The sequence below is a fragment of the Aspergillus piperis genome, assembly GCF_003184755.1.
Source record: "Aspergillus piperis CBS 112811 unplaced genomic scaffold BO85scaffold_8, whole genome shotgun sequence".
Lineage (NCBI taxonomy): Eukaryota > Fungi > Ascomycota > Eurotiomycetes > Eurotiales > Aspergillaceae > Aspergillus > Aspergillus piperis.
Window position 1 is genome coordinate 1,179,035 of NW_020291598.1, and position 20,339 is coordinate 1,199,373.

Sequence of the window (20,339 nt, forward strand, 5' to 3'; positions counted from 1 at the left end):
TATTCAGAGTTCAATTGCCTGCAAGCTCCACAACAGTCGAATGGGAGTTGAGGATAGACATCCGTCCCGACCTGAGGATTGTATTCATGTTGTACCATTAGCGAGTCATGGGTATTCTGAATAGATACCAAAGCGCCTTCGCATAAATACCGACCCCATATTGCCTATCGACGCCAAAGCACAAAAAAACGCCTCCGGGAAAACAAGGATTCCAGCCATATATCCCAACTCCCCAATTCACTACACAAAGTCAAATAATGGCCACTATATAATCATTTATCATGTCTGTGAGCATGCCCGAGATCCAGGCCCCCACAGTTTCGTAGCGTCTCCAATTGTCAGCCCGGAGAACCACTGGCCCAATGTTCTGATAACATCTGCATCCATCTTGCGAAGGTCAAACAAGCGGGTCGGACGCATTATCAACGAGTTGCCGTCAAAATACGCCTCGATCAGCCGAGCATGTTGGGGGCCCATAAACGAGTAAAGCAGGACCTTCGAGGCGGCTTAATTAGTTTCAGGTATTCTGATGGAGGGGAGAGACAGAATTACCGGTGCAGTGAACTGCTCGACAAAGCGGACAGACTTCATTTGTGCGATTATCAAGCGTAGAATGACCATGACCTCTCCTCGAAGGACTTTTGCATTTTTGCCGTTCATATTGTTGCATACGAATGCTCTGACATGGGGTTAGGGGCCCTTGGCAATTTTGGTAGCCCACACAGTTAGCCACTCAGGGTAGCTAAACTGATGCAAGTTCGTGAGAGGCGGCTCATCAATGCTGTTGTCTTGTGTGAGATGCAAGAATGCAATATGAATGGGCAAACGGCAAGAGCTGGTGTTTACCTGAGATCTGATTGCAGCTTCTTGAGCTCATAAGCTTCGTCACGATCGCTAAAATCACTGCATAGGGAGATATAACCAGAAAAACGATGGAACAGCCAACGTGAACAGTATAGCGGGTCTCTGTGATGTTCGGGAAATGAATCAAATTCGATAAATTCTCGCCCTTCTCCCGTCATGCTCTCAACAGGATCGGCCATTATAGAGGCAGCACAAGGCGTGAAAAAAAAAAAAAAAAATAGGCCTAGCATCAGATTGTTCCTCTAACTCTAAAGGCAAGATAATGATATTGTGTGCTTTCCCTTGATGCACATCGAATTCATGAAGTTCGAGGTCCTGGACGTAATCGCAGTATGCGCGTAGAGTTTTACGTAGCTTCCGGCGTTCTGCGGGCTCAAAGACAGACATGATGGATGGTAGGACGGATTCAGAACATTAAATCATTGACAATGTCCCGATAAAAACATAAGTACTAAATTGGGGAGCAGTACAGCCAATCACACGTCCTCTCCCCATATCTATAAATCACGTGCACAACCCCCGGAAGACCTCAGGCGACAGCCTTATCGGAGGTTATCGCAAGCAAGCCGTGACGTACCGACATCACCGGCTTCACTCTTCATCTCACACCTTGTACACCTCTCCACAAGACGCATAGACAATGGCATCATCATCCTTTCTAAAATCTCCTCCACCCCTCGACCTCCCGCCCTCCAACTCAACCTCCAACCCCCTTTACGTGACCATCCGCTTCTCCGCCTCCATCCCCGATCTCCCCCTCGACATCTTCTCCCCGGAAACCACCACCTCCGCGGGCCTAAAACAACTCATCCGCACACGACTCCCCCCTAATCTCTCCTCTCACCGTCTCCGCCTCATCCACGCCGGCCGTGGCCTCGAAGACAAAACCCCTCTCTCCGTATCACTCAAACTCCCTCCCACTCCCACCCGTTCCCCGCGACCACCAACATCCTCCCCGCCCAATGACACCACCTCAGACCCGGCCTCCGATCCCAATCGCAAAGGCAAAGCCCCCGTCCGCGACCATCCCCGTCTCTACATCCACTGCTCCATCGGCGATATCGTTCTCTCAGCGGCCGATCTTGCCGCGGAAGCATCGATCGCATCTACACTCCACGACGATGAAGAACAATCACCATCAGATACTCACCATGAAGACGGTAGTGCCAGAGGACACCGACAGAAAGATGTACAGAGTGGCGGTGATGCTAGTACTACGACGCCCGCGCCGCGGGGTTTCGACCGGTTACTCTCGGCGGGGTTTACACCCGCGGAGGTGGCAGGCCTCCGGTCGCAGTTTCTAGCGGTACAGTCGGTGTCGCATACCCCGGACACAATGCCGTCGGGGGCGGAGTTGCGGGAGTTGGAGGACCGGTGGATGGATGAGGGGTCGACGGCGGCTATGGCGGCTGGGGGCGGGGGCGGGGATGGTGGGGTGGTGTCGTTTGCGGAGGATGATGGGGGGTTTGGGGCTGGGTCGAGGGGCGCGATGGATGATATGCTTTGGGGAGCGGTGATGGGGTTCTTTTGGCCGGTTGGGTGTGCCATGTGGTTGAGGAGGGAGGAGGGGGTTTGGAGTTGGAGGAAGGGGTTGGCGGTTTTTGTTGGGGTCGTGGTTAATATTGCTTTTGGGGCCATGAGGATTATGAATTAGTGTATTTTATGTTTGGTTTTCCTTTTCCATGTATTATACCCTTGGTTTTTGTTTCTTTTTTGTTCTGAGTTTTCTAGACATCATAGGGCTTGGCTTGTCGACGAAACTGTGCGAGGTACTAGAACATGTAACATGGCGCCTGATTAAATCTGATGGGTTGCTATCATACAACATTGCGTGATGTGTCTGCGACTGCAGACTTATAGGTGTCGTTAAGAGAGAAGTAAATAAAAGAGAGGCCACCGGTAAATAACGCCTTCCAAAACCCACGCTCAATGGAACTTGCTGTAGATAACGGCGAAAATCAACAAGATCAAGACTGTGATGATTGCGATTGTGATCAACCGATTCGTAGCCATCCTAGAAGACAGTTAGTATATGGGCATCAAGTGGCTGCGACAAGCAGTGAAGCAAATGTCCTTGAGAACTAGGGGGACAGTACCTACGGGCCATGCCCCTTAGTGTCTTGATACTGGTGTCCACATATCCTTCGCTCTCGAGCAGTCGACCCCGCGCATTCATAATGGTCTCACGCTGTTGGTTCAAGTCGGCCAAGGTGTTGCGACCAATATCCTCGGTTTCAAGGGCGATGCGCTGACTCTCCTGGAGCCGGGCGGAACTGCGCTCCAACCGCTCCGTACCAGACAGGAGCTGTTGTCTTTGTTCCAGATGTTCGTCCTGCGGATCATCTGTGTAGCGGTCGCCGAAGAGCGCCTTGCGGTCATCGGAGAGAGACCTCAACTTGCGCTTTGCCTCATCGATATCGGTAGCGTAGTTGCGAACGCGCGTGTTGATCTTCGATCGTGCTGCTGAGGGGATGTTCTGTTTCTCCATGCGCATCTGATCTAGCTGTATTCCCGCTTGTTAGTGGGGAAATGACGCAGAATGCGCATTTTGACAAGCTAGTCGAACATACCAATTCCGTGGCTTCATCCAGGGCTCTCTCAGCTTGCCTAATTGCTGACTTTCGTTGCTCACCGCTTGACTCGGCGATCTGGTCCAACTTCTGATTCAAATCGGCTTGTACCAGCTTTAGCTCGGTCTCGTAGCTGCTGAAGAGCTCCGAGCCGGCGTCGGTGTCCAACGGGTTCGACATTATGATATTAGATGGGATGTTTGTGTAGGTTGAAGAGTCTTTGACTATGTTGCACAGCCGATCGAGACCGAATTAATCAGTGGATAGGGGTTGCGGATCCAAGTAAGTGGAGAGAGTAGTACGGAGTAGCCACCTTATCTTCCGTGGTGGCTGGCGGCGCCCGTGCTGCTCCGGGAAAGAGATTGGGACAATCAACGGAGTGAATGACACGGTCTATGAGAGAATGAACCAGAATCAGCTCGAAAAACAAAACCAGTATATCTGAAGGACAGACGGAGATGCAGCTGGATGGAAAGCAGATAGGATAGGCAGATGCATGGAGAGAGACAACTGGCTGGCCTGCGGCGATGACAGGAACGGCGACGGGCACACGTGATCGGCGGCCGAGGCAGAGGGATCCGGCTGACGTCGTCGGGCTCAACGGCCGTTAAACCAGAACTAACTTATTAGTCTAATTGTTGCATCGCATCTGGCGCCAAGTTCGACCAACAGATCCCATTGTATGGATTCCATTCATCGTGCCGTTGAATGCCCCTCCCCCAATCCAGGGTCCCAGCGCTCACCCTCGCTTGTGGGAGGCTAACATTATGGTTGGCTTGTTCCTTTCCATTCCTTCGAGGAGAATGGTCCCCTGACTCGTGGTCAATTAACTTCTCTAGGATTCGCCCCCTCATTATTTCCGTCTCAGATCGGTGGAGCTTCCTCCTCGACTCATATAATGGCCCTATTTCCTTAGGCCCCCCTAACTAGTGACAAGTCACATATTTACCCCAGTTTACGGTCGGGCTCTCTTTTTGGTAGATCTGCCTTAATCTCAAGGAACATTCATTCCATGCATACTTCGACTGAGTCGCCCTAGCTGTGTCTGTCATCTGATGCGATCACATTTGGCCGCCACATGAGGACAAGAGCGCGTAGCAGGTTGGGATCTGAGCGCACATGGTTGTCTTGATAAACCTGTCGTCACCCTGTCTTCGATCTTTCTGTGAGACTGTTCTGCTACCTTACCACTCCAATGTTCCCTATCCCAGTATCTCCGGATAGGGCAAGGAGTACTATACGATCTTTCCAAGCTGTCTACTAGACACTGAGCCTGGTCTTGAATCAGCATCCCAGCGCGCCAAGTTCGTGCCGATATATTCTTTTCATACTCTCCGGTTGGCCTGCTCTATGGCAAGGTTAGCCGCTGACAGCTGTTGTTTTCATGCCGCCCTTTCAGCCTGAGCGGGTTGCTGTTATAGGGGGCGGTTGCACGGGTATCACGACCTTCTGGGCGTTGCAAAATTCCGCCCATGATGTTCATCTATTTGAAGCCTCAGACTCTCTTGGTGGGCGCGTAAATGCCCTGCCCTTTGAGCATAATGGTCACCGAGTCGATGTGAATACAAGTTCTCCCAATTTTAATGCCAGGGCTTCTCGTTAGTGGCAACTTCCCAGCCCGTATCTTTCTTGACTAATGCACATCTTCAGCAAACCTCGTTTCGTTGTTAGACTACCTTGGGATAACCACTGCCAAGGCTCCGTTCTCCTTTGGGGCTACGGATGGGATTGACAGTTTCCAATGGTGTGGTAGCATACTGAAAAGCATTCTTCTTCGTCCATGGACACTTTGCAACTTAGAGACCTATCGCATACTGTGCGATGCTATTTGGCTGAAATACATGGCCGTGGATGTACTCGATCCCGGCTTTGAGGCTTGTAAACCCACGGATCCCCAGTCGTTATCCTCGCATGAGTACCTCGCAGGCGAAGAGTACTCCAATACCTTTATCGAGAACTACCTAGCCCCACTGCTGTCCATTCTGTGGAGCACGAATGCGGGCAAGTTCCTGCCACGGGTTCCTGCGAAAGCCCTCGTCCAGGCCCTTTATCATCACCAACTGCTGAAGCCCCGTCAAGCCTTGCCAAACTGGCGTCGTATCGGACCAGGGATGAGCCAGTTCATCCAGACCATGACCAAAAGCTTTCCCTCCTCGAAGGTTCATCTCAAGACTAGAGTAACAGAGATTGTTCAGTATGGAAAGAAGTTCGGTATCATGACATCTGCAGGCGAAGAACTGTTCTTCAACCATCTAGTCTTCGCCGTTAACGGCCAGGAGACTATCAAGATACTGGGATCGCTCGCAAATGAGCAAGAAAAGGGGATCATCCGAAGTTTAGGCTCAACCAGAAACATCTCTGTTTTACATTCTGACCCTCTTGTGCGTCCCATCTACTTCCCTTATATATGCCCTACTAACCTCACAAACCAGCTCATGCCCAACGTCGAAGACCCCGGCCCCGCCTGCAACTACATCCTAGGCCCCAGCAACCAAGACTGGCAGACCCAGCCAAGCAACATTACCACCACCACCACCACATCCCACATCTCCAGTCTCAGCTACATCGCCAACTTCGTCGACAGCATCCCATCCCACCTCTTCGGCCCCATTTACATCACCCTAAACCCCTTCACCCCACCTCACCCAAGCCACGTACAAGGCGTATGGGAGTTCACCGATCCGGAGCCAAGTACCCAGACCCTGATAGCACAACATCATCTCCCCACCATCCAAAACAAACGTGGACTAAGTTACGGTTTCTGCTGGACAGGACGCGGACACTTAGAAGATGCCATCACGGCTGGTCTCAGGATCGCCATCCAGGATTTAGGCGCCGAGGCCCCGTTCCACGTGCAATTTCACCAGGATCCCTTGGAGGCGGCTGCATCAAGGCCTCCTCCGAGCCTCGGCTTGAGAGATAATGTGATCCGGACGATTATTCGCCTGATTCATATTTATGTTCTTATTCTGAGATTTATTTTGGTTCTCTTGAGGGCTTTGCCGGGGGCGGCTGGGAAGGCGAAGACGAGATTTAGACCAGTGTGCAATGCTGCCACTAGTGGTAAGAAGAAGAGGTCTTGATGATGTTTTCATTCTTATTCTTCAGTTTCTTTTTTAGAGGGAAGATCCTTGGGACGTTATATGAATATTACTAGACAAGAAATATTACGAACTTGTTTCTGGAGGTTGAAAATTGAATCCCTAATACTAGTAGTTGACATTAACGTAAAATAGCTCATTCATAACAGAAAAAAGCAATGGCTCTTCCCGGTTTAGTTAGGAAAATATAATAAAACCTGCAGACATGGTATACATATTGCTTTCTTGTATGTGTTTGTTTCTTTCGGTTGTTTTCTCTTCACACCCCGTCTTGCCTGTTCTCCAAAAATCCAGCCAAGTGGTGAGCCACGTTCCCCTTATTTGAGATACTTCTCACTATCCTGGTTCACGATCGTGGCGCTCCTCCGCGCATCAAGGAACAGGTCTTCGCACTCTGCCACGTCCGCTTCTTCGATGCCGCCTGGGCGTCCATTTACCTTGGCGAGGATGCTAGCCGGAGTAAGTAATTGCAGGGCATACCGCAAGCTGACCTTGCTGCCGTGCCCGGAGACCTTGTCCAGGGCGGGGTCGGTGATGCTGAGGCCTTCCGTCTTGGCGCGCAGGCGAATGATGGTCTTGATCTCATCGGGAGAGTAAGGGTGGGTGGGGATGATGAGGAGACGGGCGAGAAGGTCGGGAGGGATGCCGTGGGCGGCAGAGATGTCGTCGGTGCCGCGGATGACGGTGTTTCCGCGGTTGGAGGCAAGGATGACAATGGGGGAGATAGAGGACTCAAGGGCCCGGTTGAGGTATGTGAAGCATTCAATGTCGAGCATGTGAACCTAGAAGTGGGGGTAAGCAAACATGATGTAAGGTAAGGCAGGGAAGGGCTAGGATGATTTACCTCGTCGATGAAGAGGACACCGGGAACGAGCTCCGCGACGCCCTGGTCGATGTAGCGGTTGACGACCTTGTTGATCTCCTGGCGCAACTTCTCCGTAATCTCGGTCTTCTTGGGCTTCATGAGCTGACCCATCATGCTCATCACATCCTGTCCACCCTGGGGCCGGGCATTGGCCATGTCCAGATCGTGCAGTGTCACATCCTGGACGATTTCCTTCTTCTTGTGGACCTCTCCCTTCGGTACGGGCACGTATTCCTCAGCTTCAAGATCGAACTCGGTGGCGTAGGCGTCGGACCGTCCGACACGCTTGCAGGCTCCAGTATTCGCTTCAATGTAAATGACGTCTCCGACGGTGACACGCTCCTTTTGGATGGCTTCGTAGATACTGGGGTCCAGGCGCAGCTTCTTGGTACCCTTGGCGGACTTCAGACCGATGATGAGATGGCTGATTGTGCGTCCGTATCCTCCCAAAGGGTTCTCCGTCTCTTCGGGGGTGAGTTCCGTCACTTCACCTTCGTATACTTCCTTCGTTTCGCGAACACGGAGACCTATCGATGCATTAGAGTCTATTGGGTTGTTCGCGTCAAAATGGCACGTATCGCGTACCGATTGCCCTCCGGAAGTTCTCCATGAGCGCCTCTGTTTTCTTGACCTCAGCAGAGTAAATCTCACTACCAACGATCGGACAGAACGGGACTTTGGTTCCCAGCTCCTGCGACACGGCGAGGGCCAGGGCAGTCTTTCCAGTTCCGGGTCCACCAGCCAGGAGGACAGCCCGACCGGCCATCTTCTTCGCCTTGATCAAGTCAACAACGACACCGCATGCCTGTTATGTCAATCCTTCGGGTTAGTACAAGGCTCATGGGCTTGGAAAGTGAGGGTTCTGGGCGGCAATGTTGTCGCGTACCTCACGGGCAGTTGCCTGTCCAACGAAACCATCTCCTGAAGCCTCTGCGGTGCCATCTTGTCGTAGACCAAGACCCTTGATATGCGTGTGGGCTGCGGTTCTGTTCTCGCGCGAGTTGCCCTTCACTTCACTAATTTGGACCATGGTGAAGGGATTGCGACCTCACTCGGAAGCCAGAGATATGCGATCGTGGTGGGGTAGAAAGTTTCGGGAAGGAGTAAGGCACACGAGAAGTAGAAAGAGCTGACAGGATCAGAGAAAGCTGGAGATGATGAAAGGGAAGATGAGTCTGGATGCAGCTGCTTCTGGCCGAAATTCAAGCGCAGCTGGGGAGGATCGATCAATGATAGCCGGCCGTGGCCAAGGCGGTCAGCCGCGACCCCCAAATTCTTTCACCATCCGGTGCTGGACGGTCCACGCCTATCTCCAACTATCTCGTCCGCTCTTGCTGTGCTCTGCCGGCGCCTGTTCTTTTTCTTTCCCGGCCAATTCCCTGTCATGGTCGACTGCCTCTCGACCTTTTGAACTACACAATGGCGGGTTTACAGACTCGTTCGACCATGTCCCTTCCGTTCTCCCTCTCTGCGGCTTTTCGCAACCTTTCCCTCACGACCTCCAAGCGTTCCTTCTCCACGACATTGGCGGCACAGAAGACGAAACAATTGCCGGATTACATCCCTCCTTACCCCTACGGCCCGAACTATGTCTTCAAGCAATCCAACTCCGGTCTCTACGGAGGCGCGATGATCCAATTCGGAAACAAGATCTCACAAGGCCGCAACGAGGGCAAGACCCGCCGATTCTGGAAGCCCAACGTTCGTCGGAAGAAGCTCTACAGCGAAGCACTCGAAAAGGATCTCTTCATCAAGGTCACGCGCAAGGCGCTGCGCACGATCCGGAAGGCCGGTGGCCTCGATAACTACCTTCTGAGCGACCGCCCGGGCCGCATCAGGGAGATGGGTATCTTTGGATGGGAGTTGCGGTGGCAGATCATGCAGACCCCGAAGATTCAAGAGAGATTCCGGGAGGAGCGGAAAAAGCTTGGTATGCCCGAACCGCCTACGTTCGAGGAGTGGGTGAAGCAGAAGGAGGACGAGATTAAGGCTCAGGTGGAGGCGGAGACGAATATCAAGGAGATCACGAAGCCAACGTACAACGAGAAACAATACTAGAGACCTACAGGGCAAGTCTCTAGCAAAGTCGATTTGGGACGGTCAATTTCGGTTGATTATCTGGTGACCAACGGATGGGCGTCTGTTGTATTATTATTTCTTTGGTCATGGTCGACAGCGTCTGCATACCGCTTTCATATATCTCGGATGGTGAAAAAGACGACTGTACAGCTGCTATTTAGATCTTGCATGGACTGCTTGGATTTGCGTGATTCGCTCTTCAGTGTATTTATATGTTACCAATGCGATTTGGATTAATTGACCTTGGTGTGCACCTGGCGTTGAAGGGACTAATGCAGACATACTACTTGCAGATTATTCCTCGTCGTGGTAAACCTACATGGACCAATAACCGGATTTTGTATATACACTGGTCTAACACCCCGTCAGAGGGCTACAAGTGGCTCTGGAAGCTACTTCGTAATTTGCGATGCAATACATGAACAGGAACATGTGCGGGATCCCATATTCAAATGGGAAGACACCGTATCTATACATAGACATTAAACAACCACAACCTTACTTCATAATGAGCCAACCATTAATAATCATCGTCGCTGACCTTGGAATGTCTCAATTAATAGCCAATCTGCAAGGTCATCGGCTTTGTCCCTGGAATGCTGCGATCTTTCGGACCAACAAAGATCCGCGGGCGCATTTCCGGATCCGGTAGATGAGCCCGTGAAGCCGGATCAGTTACAAGCAATTGATGCTGCCTCCGCTCCAAGCTCATACTACGTGCTAGAATGTCCTGATCTATCGGAGCTGCAATTGACTACTATCTTTACATCCTTCACAGTCGCCCAGCATCTACTCGCTGGGGACAAATACACCCATCATGCAGTTCGCCCTGCCTCCGCGGAGGACCCCGATAACCCCTCCGTACGCTCGCTCGTCGCGAATCTCACTCCAGCGCAGGAAACAGCTCAAAGCAGTAGCCATCCTGGGCTTTTCGCTGCTCACCGTCTTCTTCCTTCTCTCCCAGTTCTTCTACACAAGCACAGGGGCCCCCGCCGTACCAGCAGGAACATCCAGCATCGTCGTCGTCACTGTTCTAGACCGGACGGCTTGGAGTAACGAGTACATCCAGAAGATCGTCAAGAACAGAGAGGACTATGCTAAGCGACATGGTAAGGCGACAATAACCCCGGTCACTTCCCTCGTGTTGAGTAACTTCCATGTCTTACAATCGCAATCCAGGCTATACGAACTTCTTCGCCAACGTGTCCGACTATGAAACCGTCCTCGATAACGCCCCGAAGTCCTGGGCCGTCCTCCCAGCCCTCCGTCACGCGATGGCCTCAAACCCCTACTCGAAGTACTTCTTCCACCTAGACGCTCATGCCCTAATTATGAACCCGAGCAAATCACTTGAATCGCACGTCCTCGACAACGACCGTCTCGAATCCCTCATGCTCAAGGACGTCTCCGTCGTACCTCCCGATAGCATCATCAAGACATTCTCGCATCTACAGCCCCAAGATGTCGATCTCATTATGACCACCGATGCGGAGGATTTGAGCTCCGGTAGCTTCCTCCTTCGACAGGGCGACTTTGCCAAATATTTCCTCGACTTCTGGTTCGACCCTCTGTACATTAGCTATAACTTTGCGAAGGCCGAGACCCACGTTCTGGTAAGTGAAGAGATAGATTACGTTTCTTCCGTCTTTAAGATTCCTTATTATGCATCATACACCTCTAGTATGATGCTCGCTTTATCAAATTCTGTTCCTTTTTTTTTTCTTTTTTTCTTTTCTTTTTTTTTTTCTTTCTTGCTGTTTGTTTGCTTTTTCCTCGTGTCACCAGACCAAGTAACTAACCCACGTCATCAGGATCACATTGTGCAATGGCACCCGACCATCTTGGCCAGGCTGGCTCTGGTTCCACAGCGGACCATCAATTCCTACAGCAAGGATTCGAACGGAGCTTCCGTGGACGGCGTCTATAAGGATGGTGACTTCGTCATTCGGTTCCTTGGCTGTGACACCGACACGAAGCGGAGTTGCGAGAAGGAAATGGAGCCGTATTATCGGCTTTGGGCTGGGAAGATGAAGAATGAGTAACCTCGTTCTTCTTTCTTTCTTTCTCTCTTCTGTCTTCTTATATTCGCTTTTTCTTACATGTAATGTCCACCTTCTCTTTCGGGGGGAGTTTGGGTAAGGGTTTTTGATTTTCCATTGGTGTTGGGAGTTCTAGTTGATCAAATTGTCTTTGGACCTCTGGTGCTGTGATCTTAATCCCATAGAGAAGCGAGCGCATTCATTCCGATGCTACATGACATACCTCGCAATCCAATAGCATTATTGCTTCAGATTAAAAAATGATTATGATTCGTCCACGTCAATAACTAGAACCCTCCGCATAACTCTCGTAAAATAACTAATAACCGGACTATAATCTATCGTAATAGGTTACACATCGAAGGACAAAACTGTCATGCAGAGAACAAACTCCGCCGTAATCTTCTCGGATGTCGAGAACCATTCATTTCTCACCACACCTTAACCCCGAACGCAGTCGAGGTACATGCAAGGTCCCGGGTAAACCTTGGCCAATGCCAAGACAAATGTATGCGAGGTTGACAACCTCGCAACGTTACGCATAGTACTTTTACTCAAAGCAACATGCTCTTGTCTAGTACAGACCAGGCAGGATAACATAGCGCTTGCGCTTGTACTTGTCACCGAACTCCTTGCGGTAGCGGCGCTCCTTCTTCTTGGCCCAGAGAGCCATCTGAACGGTACCGACGACAATGAAGAACAGGACACTCCAGCTCATTCCGCTCAGCAGGTAGATACCCACCCAGCTGACAACCTCGAAGAAGTAGTTGGGACAGGTGACGACGTTGAAGCCAAATCCGGAGGGAATGCCTCTCTCCGTGGTACCGGGACGGCGCAGGTCGCGTAGCACAAGGTGAGCGTTTAGGTTCGCAAGCTCGCCGAAGATGAACAATGCCAGGCCGCTGTAAAGCAGGAAAGAGTCCTGGATGGTGGCGGCGGGGGAGTCAGGGCGGAAGACCCAGTAGGCGATGTTCAGGCCGGCTAGGACCCAGTAGTGGCCGCTGTTCTTGACGATGTTGCGCGCGGGCATGGTGGCATTGCTGAAACGGTGGACGAAGACGGTTTCGTATTCGCGCTTGATGAAGTGGATGGTCAGGAGGGCGCAGACCAGGAGCTGGAACTGCGATGGGTCGGGAAGTGGCTTGTCGAAGTTAAAGTAGACATATGGACGGAGGGGGAAGAGGAAGAGAGCCGGAATGAAGAGCGGTCCGAGGTATTCGATAATGTAGACGGTGCGCCATCCAAGTTGGGGGCCTGAAGATTATGGGGATTGTTAGTGAGTGAGGTGGGATACGGCGGTGGTGTATCTACTAACCGAGGTCTTTGACGTGCAAGACGCTCTTTTCCTTGAGACCGACTCCGTCGATAGTTGAGTCCTTGGAGTTGGGGACTACAGTGCGATCGCTACCCTTGGTGATCCGGAGACGGTGGATGGAGAAGCCCGAGGCTTCCGCGAGCTTGTTGTAGATTTCGGCAGTTGAGGCATTGGAGGACACCTGAACCTGCTTGGGGAGCTTCTTGATGGGTTTGCCTAGAGGATGGGGAGCCAACGTCAGTTGGGTTCGGAGATATCAATTGACCTTGACTGATGGTGGCCAGGAAACTTACCCCGGGGCTCAACAACTAGAGTCAGGGACGCCATTGGGATTGGGCTGAAGACACGCAAGCTCGTAATGACCCGGCAGGCACAGAGGATAATATCTGAGGATTATGCCACGTGAGCTGAGGTGAGAGCACAGTGCCAGGGTTCGTATACGAGGAAGATGGTATTGATGGCGCAGGTGTACCCGGTTATCGGAAGCGACAGACTTGTTGAGAAGTTGCTCAGCAAAATGCGGCTAGTCAAGAGGCCATTGCGGACTAGTGAGCTGCTTAGTGTATCCAGACTAATAATACACCACTAAGACCCCAGGCATTCTTTCCTCGGCCCGCGAAGCATCACGTGGGACGATCTGCCGGGGGTCCAAACTTTTGGTTGCTGAACTACTACTTACTCTCGGTACTCCTTGCAAAATAAGGGTATGCTTTTGTTTCCGGAAGGATTGTTAACTACTCCATACGAGACTAGTGCTATCTGCGTACACTATAGTTAGGGACAAACAACTCCAATCCGGTACTTCTCCCGTCACAGTCACGCTGACAGAGAGTCCTCAAAGGCCCTTCCGTGTTCTTACATATCTTACTAAGTATATTGGTTTTGGTTTTTTTTTGCTTTTCCCATTCTTCCTTTGTGCTTATTATCTTTTTCCCTTCCCGCTACAATGTGCTATCTTCTTACTGCATCTCACATGGCTTGTTGTTACAGAGCATTTGACATATCAGCAATCCAAGAATTATGCCATTCGCCGAGTGAGTGGATCCCACTGCATTATTCTAAATTTCTTTCCCTTTTTTTTTTTTTTTTTTTTTTTCTTTTTCTTTCTTGGTTGCGTGTTGTTAGTATTACTTACACAGTAGTATGCACTTATATGTCGGAACAATCTTGACTTGGGACCCTTGCAATTAATGAAGTATTGCCGGTAATGAAAATAAAACAGAAGGAGATGGCGTAATGGGAGACATCAGACATTAATTAAGACTAAAAAATATGAACAGCATTGTGTATTAGCAAGTCAGCCAAACATATGCGCCCGCTACGATTGTCCTGATTGTCCAGGTCACTTACCGGGGCTGGCTAGACCTGAATAGAGTAGTGTTCAGCTTCATCCGACAGTGTGTAAATAGTGGCGCCTTAGTCCCAGTCAGTCAGCCAGCCTTTCCTCACTTTTTGCCCCCGCCCATTTAGCACCTCCGTCTTTTTAGCTCGGTGCTAGCGGCATACCTTCATCTACTAGACTACCCCGTACCAAGCAGCAGCCCAGCCCACACTCACTTGACAGCAACTCACTTACCACTCACCACATCCCCAAGCCACACTATCCATGCAGTTCGTGCTGGCCACTACATACTATTATTACCCACTGACATGGGTGGGAATGAAAGGGAGGTGCTCTGATAGGATCTCTCTAAATACTCTAAGATCCCTTCCCCCTTCGATCCCCGAATTGACCGTATTGTCAACCATTACCCGATGAAGTACAAGTAACCCTGACCAGGTGTCAAAGGCACCTCGCAAACTATGGATCGAGCACAGGTCCCCGAGAGAATGTGATGGAATAGGAGGGTGGGGAATAATAATACAGTGCGCTGGATTTGCAAGATCTTCTGGCATTCCTTTTCAGCTCTTCCCACCCGCCTTCGCTAACTTGAAGCTCCAGCCGCAGATCGACCGGGTTTTTGCCCCGGCTGAAATTGAAGAGAGTCCCCGCCAGTCTGGTTTGCCGGGGTCTGCCAGGGCCACCCGTCCAATGCCTCACAATACGGTCCATCCCATCCATCCATGACTATCCCTCGTATCTTGCTTCGGCTGCGCACGCCATACTCCATACGTCTTGTCTAGAGTGTGGATAAGGCCACCCATCGAGAGTTTGGTGCTAAAGCACGTTCGATCATAGTCCGCATCCACCTGTTAGCCTTGCATACGGTGTGAACTGCGCCCAGGTCATGTCTCATGCACGCGAATCAGAAGTCTCTCTGGCTCGCCTGTCACGTCCAATGGGGTATTTCTCGTTACGGACAGGACGCCCAGTGTCTGCTATCGCTCCGTGGACATTTACTGTAGTAGTATTAATCATTCGCTTCGGGGTTGCCGACTCGGCTGTTCCTCTCTTCGGCCGCTGCTATGACGCTGACAAGTCCCTATAAAGACCGTTTCTCTGGATATCTTTCCTTGCTTAATCTCCCCCAACTTTTTTTTCATGCGCATTCTCGCATTGAGTCCCCTGCTTCATAGTATATACCTCAACTCCCATCACCAAGGGGATTTATTCTTGTCTATACTGATACCCTTCTTGTTTACCTAACTAAGTTCTTTCCCCGCAACTCAACGTCCTCGCCGTTCGCATTCCTTGGTAGCCGGCGCGGTTCCAGAACGTCTAGACTCCCAAGGTGAGCAACCTTTCTATGACTTCATGAGGTGGGTCTTGTTTGGGACAATCCATAGTCCTAGAATCATGAGATGGAGATCTATCGACCCCTCTTTCTCCCTATTTGTAGAGTCGAGGTTAAGCATAATTGGGACATCATGCTGATCTTGGCTTTTCGCGTATGCAGCGGCATTGTACCTCTTGGTCATCGACTTGTATAATATTAGCCCTATACGCAATGTCTGGCTCAAATAATCATTCCATTGTGAACGGCATTGGGAGCACAATTTCCCAGGTTGAAAAGGCTATTTCGGCATCCTTGCGGCCTCTACCTACGGCGACTGGAAACGGGACCTATGTCACTGAGCCCGCTGAGACGGGAATTGTCAAGGACCTCAGCCATGGCGACCTTACTGATATCAAGGCCCTGCTGGAGGTCGTTAAGGATGCTGTAACAGGTCAACCAGTCGATGATAGACATTATATAATGGAGCGAGTCATTCAGGTAAGTGCTTACTCTTGCCTTTTGAGCCAGTTGAGTCCGTCTGACCGTTTCCAGCTTGCTGCCGGGCTCCCTTCGACTTCTAAGAGTGGGAAGGACTTGACGAACACCTTCCTCAAGCAGCTCTGGAATGATCTGGAACATCCTCCGATTTCGTAAGTTTGTTGTGACATGACATTCTATATGACACTGATTGAGGAATGTAGATACCTAGGCCGGGATACTTCTTACCGCAAGGCCGATGGGTCAGGAAATGTATAGTGCGCCCCGGAACCCTTCTGGAAGGTGTTTGTTAACTCTCCATTGACAGAACTTCCTCTGGCCTCATATTGGAGCAGCTGGTAGCCACTACGCCAGGTCTGTACGGCCAACAACTGTTCAGTCGCCTTCGCTGCCGGATCCGAGCACGCTTTTTGAGTCCCTCCTGGAAAGAAAGGAATACAAGGAGCATCCGAACAAGATATCCAGTGTCTTGTTCTACCTTGCTTCCATCATTATTCACGGTACGCATTGCTTAAATCATCCTTGGTTTTTCAAGTTCTCCCAACTGACATGCTCAAAGATCTGTTCCAAACGGATCGCAATGATTATACTCTGAACAAGACCTCCTCGTATTTGGATCTTTCACCTCTCTATGGCAACAATCAAGACGAGCAGAACCTCGTCAGGACTTTCAAGGATGGAAAACTCAAGCCGGACTGCTTTTCCAGCAAACGAGTTCTCGGTTTTCCTCCTGGCGTCGGCGTGCTTCTACTGATGTTCAACCGCTTCCACAACTATGTTGTCGAAAATTTGGCGACTATCAATGAAGGCGGCCGTTTTACCAAGCCAGATGAGTCTGATGTCGACGCCAGCACGAGATACGACAACGATCTCTTCCAGACTGGTCGATTGGTCACGTGTGGTCTATACATAAACATCATCCTCAAGGACTACGTTCGGACCATATTGAATATCAATCGAACAGACAGTCTGTGGAGCTTAGACCCCCGAGCTGATATCCAGGATAGCTTGCTAGGAAGCGCTCCAGCGGAAGCCACCGGAAACCAAGTGTCTGCTGAGTTTAACCTCGTCTACCGCTGGCATGCTTGCGTATCCCAGCGTGACGAAAAATGGACACAGGATCTGTACAAAGATCTGTTTCCAGGAAAGGATCCCAACAATGTTTCGTTACCAGAGTTTCTTAGGGGCGTGGCCAAGTGGGAAGCAAGCTTACCAGAGCAGCCCCCGGACCGTCCATTTGCTGGATTACAGCGTAATGCAGATGGCGCCTTTGATGATGACGACCTTGCGAACATGTTTGCGGATGGCGTTGAGGATTGTGCCGGTGCCTTTGGTGCCGGTAACATTCCATCGGTCTTCAGAAATATCGAGGCCCTCGGTATTTTGCAGGCGCGTTCTTGGAACTTGGCTACCCTGAACGAGTTCCGCAAGTTTTTCGACCTTGCGCCCTACAAGACCTTCGAGGAAATCAATCCTGATCCATACATTGCTGCCCAGCTCAAGAACCTGTATGATGAGCCTGACCTGGTGGAGATGTATCCCGGTGTTATCGTCGAGGCTACGAAAGACGCAGTAGTGCCTGGAAGCGGTTTGTGCACAAACTTCACGATCTCAAGGGCCATTCTCTCCGATGCAGTTTCCCTTGTCCGTGGCGACCGTTTCTATACGGTGGATTACACACCAAAGCATCTCACGAACTGGGCCTATCACGAAATACAGCCTCAGGACTCGGTTGACCAAGGGCAGGTCTTTTACAAACTGGTGCTGCGTGCATTTCCCAATCACTTTAAAGGAGATTCAATTTACGCACACTTTCCTCTGGTCATTCCATCTGAGAATAAGAAGATCCTTGAGAAGCTCTCGGTTGCTCAGGATTACAGCTGGGGCCGGCCGAGCTATACGCCTACGCCGCAATTCATCAGCTCTAATGCGGCCTGTATTTCAGTTCTCAACGACCAAGAGGCGTTTAAGGTAACCTGGGGAAGCAAGATTGAATTTTTGATGCGTCACAACAATCACCCTTATGGTCGGGATTTCATGCTGTCGGGTGACAAGCCACCCAACGCTGCATCGCGCCGGATGATGGGCTCGGCCCTATACCGCGACAAGTGGGAGAGTGAGGTGAAGCGATTCTATGAGGATATCACCATAAAGCTCCTGCGCCAGCATTCTTACAAGCTGGGCGGAGCCAATCAGGTCGATATCGTTCGAGATGTCGCAAATTACGCCCAGGCCCATTTCTGCGCAAACGTATTCTCTCTGCCCCTGAAGACTGAGTCTAATCCCAGGGGCATTTTTACCGAGGCTGAATTGTACGAAATATTGGCACTTGTCTTCGCCTCCATTTTCTACGATGCCGATGTTGGAACGTCCTTCCAGCTGAACCACACTGCCCGCGATGTGACTCAACAGCTCGGGGATCTGACCATGGCCAATGTTGACTTTGTCAACAAGGCCGGCTTCATCGCAAACATCGTTAGCAGTCTGCACCGGCACGATGTCCTCAGTGAATACGGCGAACACATGATCCAGCGTCTGCTGCACAGCAATATTCCTCCAGCCGACATTGTCTGGACACATCTGTTACCAACAGCGGGTGGCATGGTGGCAAACCAAGCCCAACTCTTCTCGCAATGCCTTGATTACTACCTCTCAGATGAAGGATCCGTTCATTTGCCCGACATCAAACGACTTGCCCAAGAAAACACATCCGAGGCTGACTCCCTTCTTTTACGATAGTAAGCTCCCCCTGAACCCGGGAAATGCCACTAATCATATTCATTGAGTGGTTTGCAAAGACATATACTGACACATTTTTTCAGCTTCATGGAAGGAGCTCGGTTGCGATCGTCCGTCGGCTTGCCGCGACTGGTCGCGAAGCCTACTGTCGTTGATGACGGTGGGTCAAAGTATACTTTGAAGCCCGGTCAAAGTGTACTATGCAACCTAGTAAGTAGCGTTAAGCCTCCTTCAGTGGAAAGTTCCCCGGAGTTAGCAGACACTTACTCACCTTCTTTCCTTTTCGTAGGTCTCGGCTTCCATGGATCCCCGCAGCTTTCCCGAGCCGGAGAAGGTCAAGCTTGACCGCGACATGAGCCTATACGCCCACTTTGGATTTGGGCCTCATCAATGCCTAGGCATGGGCATCTGTAAGCTGGCTCTCACGACAATGCTCAGGGTGGTGGGACGTCTAGACAACCTCCGGCGGGCCCCTGGGTCTCAAGGCCAATTGAAGAGGATTGCTGGACCTGGAGGGATTTCGATGTATATGACTGCAGACCAAAGCAGCTATTGGCCATTCCCATCGACCATGAAGATCCAATGGGATGGCGATCTGCCAAGTCTTGCTACGAACTGAAAATTGTTGATGAATCATGGGGATGAATTGATAGCTGAGGCGGGAACGACTAATGTATAACAGTTCTTCATTGGTATAATAATATATTTTATTTCCAACGCACACGTTTGCATAAACCACTCAAGTAATACTAGTAGTGGGGACAACATAGTACTCCTCACCGAAACCTCTGTTGGTAGACGTCACTCATGCAACTCCTGTTTGTCATTCACCCCACCTGTATGCGTTCACTCCCGAACAAAACACGATATTCCCCGAATCATAATGCTCCTGTGGAGCTATGCTCATTGGGAGTTTCAGCTTCCTAGATAGGCCTACTAATAGCCCACATGGCTATGGGATAGCGCCAGCTTGGTATATCTAGGTGAGGTTCAACTGGAACGAAGACCCTGGTCATCGAACAGAGAAATTTGTTGGGGAAATAACTAACCGCCAGGCTGCTTCAAATCGTAGCAAACGGGCAGTGAATAGAGGCCTGAACAAAAAAGGTCAAGAGTAAGCCTGACTTTAGAGTAAGGTATTAGGCTCCGATGTAAGCCCAAAAGTGGGATGAGCAGCTCTACTAGTAGTAGGATACCTAGGGGTAGCAACGACAGTAACACATACTACCACCCAGTCGTACGAAGTCAGGCAGTAGTAGTCTACTCCGTAGGAGCAAATAGATAGAGTGAGATGAAGGTAAGGCAGGTCATTTTTAATTTATTGTTGTTGGCCGGCGGGGAAAGAAGAAGACCCGCTCCGGCTGGCCGGAGCCACACCGCGACCAGCGGGAACCCAGGCAAGTAAAGTGAAAGTGACTGACTGACTGACTGACTGACTGAGTGAGAGCCGCCCAGAGCTCCCAAAGCCCATCATCGGATTCACGAACCTTCCAACACCTACCACATTCTCCTCTTCCTCTCTCTTCCTCCCCCTCCATCAACCTTGCAACAATCTTTTCGTCTCCCACCCTGCCCCCAGGTATCGCTCTTGCGTCCTCATTCATCTAAACTC

The 20,339-nt window shown here is 50.7% G+C and overlaps 9 protein-coding genes across 9 annotated transcripts; 5 read left to right on the forward strand and 4 right to left on the reverse strand.

Moving 5' to 3' along the window:
* Positions 1 to 279: 279 nt before the first annotated feature.
* BO85DRAFT_487913 (uncharacterized protein) lies at positions 280 to 660 on the reverse strand (the record flags this gene model as incomplete). Its single annotated transcript, XM_025663488.1, has 2 exons — positions 280 to 495; positions 553 to 660. The coding sequence occupies 2 exons, from the start codon at positions 658 to 660 to the stop codon at positions 280 to 282; spliced, it is 324 nt and encodes a 107-aa protein (XP_025516027.1).
* Positions 661 to 1,430: 770 nt separating this feature from the next.
* BO85DRAFT_519977 (DSC3 family protein) lies at positions 1,431 to 2,518 on the forward strand (the record flags this gene model as incomplete). The annotated part of the gene is made up of 1 exon (XM_025665093.1): positions 1,431 to 2,518. The coding sequence occupies exon 1, from the start codon at positions 1,505 to 1,507 to the stop codon at positions 2,516 to 2,518; it is 1,014 nt and encodes a 337-aa protein (XP_025516028.1). The 5' UTR covers positions 1,431 to 1,504.
* A 128-nt stretch (positions 2,519 to 2,646) lies between these two features.
* On the reverse strand, positions 2,647 to 3,837 carry BO85DRAFT_295366 (v-SNARE protein VTI1). Its single transcript, XM_025655297.1, has 3 exons — positions 3,435 to 3,837; positions 2,961 to 3,367; positions 2,647 to 2,878 (listed from the first exon to the last, which is right to left on the reverse strand). The coding sequence occupies exons 1-3, from the start codon at positions 3,612 to 3,614 to the stop codon at positions 2,791 to 2,793; spliced, it is 675 nt and encodes a 224-aa protein (XP_025516029.1). The 5' UTR covers positions 3,615 to 3,837; the 3' UTR covers positions 2,647 to 2,790.
* A 981-nt stretch (positions 3,838 to 4,818) lies between these two features.
* Positions 4,819 to 6,517, forward strand: BO85DRAFT_371885 (uncharacterized protein; the record flags this gene model as incomplete). The annotated part of the gene is made up of 3 exons (XM_025656014.1): positions 4,819 to 5,032; positions 5,085 to 5,815; positions 5,867 to 6,517. 3 exons carry the CDS (start codon positions 4,819 to 4,821, stop codon positions 6,515 to 6,517), a joined length of 1,596 nt encoding a protein of 531 aa, XP_025516030.1.
* A 22-nt stretch (positions 6,518 to 6,539) lies between these two features.
* On the reverse strand, positions 6,540 to 8,580 carry rvb1 (RuvB family ATP-dependent DNA helicase pontin). Its single transcript, XM_025662847.1, has 4 exons — positions 8,287 to 8,580; positions 7,986 to 8,205; positions 7,380 to 7,927; positions 6,540 to 7,317 (listed from the first exon to the last, which is right to left on the reverse strand). The coding sequence occupies exons 1-4, from the start codon at positions 8,428 to 8,430 to the stop codon at positions 6,853 to 6,855; spliced, it is 1,377 nt and encodes a 458-aa protein (XP_025516031.1). The 5' UTR covers positions 8,431 to 8,580; the 3' UTR covers positions 6,540 to 6,852.
* Positions 8,581 to 8,713: 133 nt separating this feature from the next.
* BO85DRAFT_449213 (mitochondrial 54S ribosomal protein bL28m) lies at positions 8,714 to 9,830 on the forward strand. The gene has a single exon (XM_025660116.1). The coding sequence runs from the start codon at positions 8,820 to 8,822 to the stop codon at positions 9,456 to 9,458; it is 639 nt and encodes a 212-aa protein (XP_025516032.1). The 5' UTR covers positions 8,714 to 8,819; the 3' UTR covers positions 9,459 to 9,830.
* Positions 9,831 to 10,174: 344 nt separating this feature from the next.
* On the forward strand, positions 10,175 to 11,832 carry BO85DRAFT_449214 (putative alpha-1,6-mannosyltransferase subunit). The gene is made up of 3 exons (XM_025660117.1): positions 10,175 to 10,588; positions 10,659 to 11,092; positions 11,291 to 11,832. The coding sequence occupies exons 1-3, from the start codon at positions 10,297 to 10,299 to the stop codon at positions 11,519 to 11,521; spliced, it is 957 nt and encodes a 318-aa protein (XP_025516033.1). The 5' UTR covers positions 10,175 to 10,296; the 3' UTR covers positions 11,522 to 11,832.
* BO85DRAFT_295414 (trans-2-enoyl-CoA reductase (NADPH) TSC13) lies at positions 11,807 to 13,469 on the reverse strand. Its single transcript, XM_025655298.1, has 3 exons — positions 13,127 to 13,469; positions 12,834 to 13,049; positions 11,807 to 12,772 (listed from the first exon to the last, which is right to left on the reverse strand). The coding sequence occupies exons 1-3, from the start codon at positions 13,158 to 13,160 to the stop codon at positions 12,093 to 12,095; spliced, it is 930 nt and encodes a 309-aa protein (XP_025516034.1). The 5' UTR covers positions 13,161 to 13,469; the 3' UTR covers positions 11,807 to 12,092.
* Positions 13,470 to 15,721: 2,252 nt separating this feature from the next.
* Positions 15,722 to 19,346, forward strand: BO85DRAFT_487921 (peroxidase/cytochrome P450 family protein; the record flags this gene model as incomplete). The annotated part of the gene is made up of 7 exons (XM_025663489.1): positions 15,722 to 15,988; positions 16,043 to 16,140; positions 16,192 to 16,240; positions 16,296 to 16,488; positions 16,548 to 18,726; positions 18,811 to 18,937; positions 19,017 to 19,346. The coding sequence occupies 7 exons, from the start codon at positions 15,722 to 15,724 to the stop codon at positions 19,344 to 19,346; spliced, it is 3,243 nt and encodes a 1,080-aa protein (XP_025516035.1).
* Between the last annotated feature and the right edge of the window lie 993 nt (positions 19,347 to 20,339).

What these genes read in the sequence shown, in the direction of transcription:
- rvb1 (XM_025662847.1), bottom strand. Translation starts at nt 8,430, where the DNA reads ATGGTCCAAATTAGTGAAGTGAAGGGCAACTCGCGCGAGAACAGAACC. An exon ending in GAACTTCCGGAGGGCAATCG is followed by an intron (nt 7,928 to 7,985) that starts GTACGCGATACG and finishes ATGCATCGATAG; the next exon opens with GTCTCCGTGTTCGCGAAACG. An exon ending in GTGTCCTCTTCATCGACGAG is followed by an intron (nt 7,318 to 7,379) that starts GTAAATCATCCT and finishes CCCCACTTCTAG; the next exon opens with GTTCACATGCTCGACATTGA.
- BO85DRAFT_449213 (XM_025660116.1), top strand. Translation starts at nt 8,820, where the DNA reads ATGGCGGGTTTACAGACTCGTTCGACCATGTCCCTTCCGTTCTCCCTC.
- BO85DRAFT_449214 (XM_025660117.1), top strand. Translation starts at nt 10,297, where the DNA reads ATGCAGTTCGCCCTGCCTCCGCGGAGGACCCCGATAACCCCTCCGTAC. An exon ending in GGACTATGCTAAGCGACATG is followed by an intron (nt 10,589 to 10,658) that starts GTAAGGCGACAA and finishes ATCGCAATCCAG; the next exon opens with GCTATACGAACTTCTTCGCC. An exon ending in AGGCCGAGACCCACGTTCTG is followed by an intron (nt 11,093 to 11,290) that starts GTAAGTGAAGAG and finishes CCACGTCATCAG; the next exon opens with GATCACATTGTGCAATGGCA.
- BO85DRAFT_295366 (XM_025655297.1), bottom strand. Translation starts at nt 3,614, where the DNA reads ATGTCGAACCCGTTGGACACCGACGCCGGCTCGGAGCTCTTCAGCAGC. An exon ending in TGGATGAAGCCACGGAATTG is followed by an intron (nt 3,368 to 3,434) that starts GTATGTTCGACT and finishes GCGGGAATACAG; the next exon opens with CTAGATCAGATGCGCATGGA. An exon ending in CTAAGGGGCATGGCCCGTAG is followed by an intron (nt 2,879 to 2,960) that starts GTACTGTCCCCC and finishes ACTGTCTTCTAG; the next exon opens with GATGGCTACGAATCGGTTGA.
- BO85DRAFT_295414 (XM_025655298.1), bottom strand. Translation starts at nt 13,160, where the DNA reads ATGGCGTCCCTGACTCTAGTTGTTGAGCCCCGGG. An exon ending in TCTAGTTGTTGAGCCCCGGG is followed by an intron (nt 13,050 to 13,126) that starts GTAAGTTTCCTG and finishes CCCATCCTCTAG; the next exon opens with GCAAACCCATCAAGAAGCTC. An exon ending in CTTGCACGTCAAAGACCTCG is followed by an intron (nt 12,773 to 12,833) that starts GTTAGTAGATAC and finishes CATAATCTTCAG; the next exon opens with GCCCCCAACTTGGATGGCGC.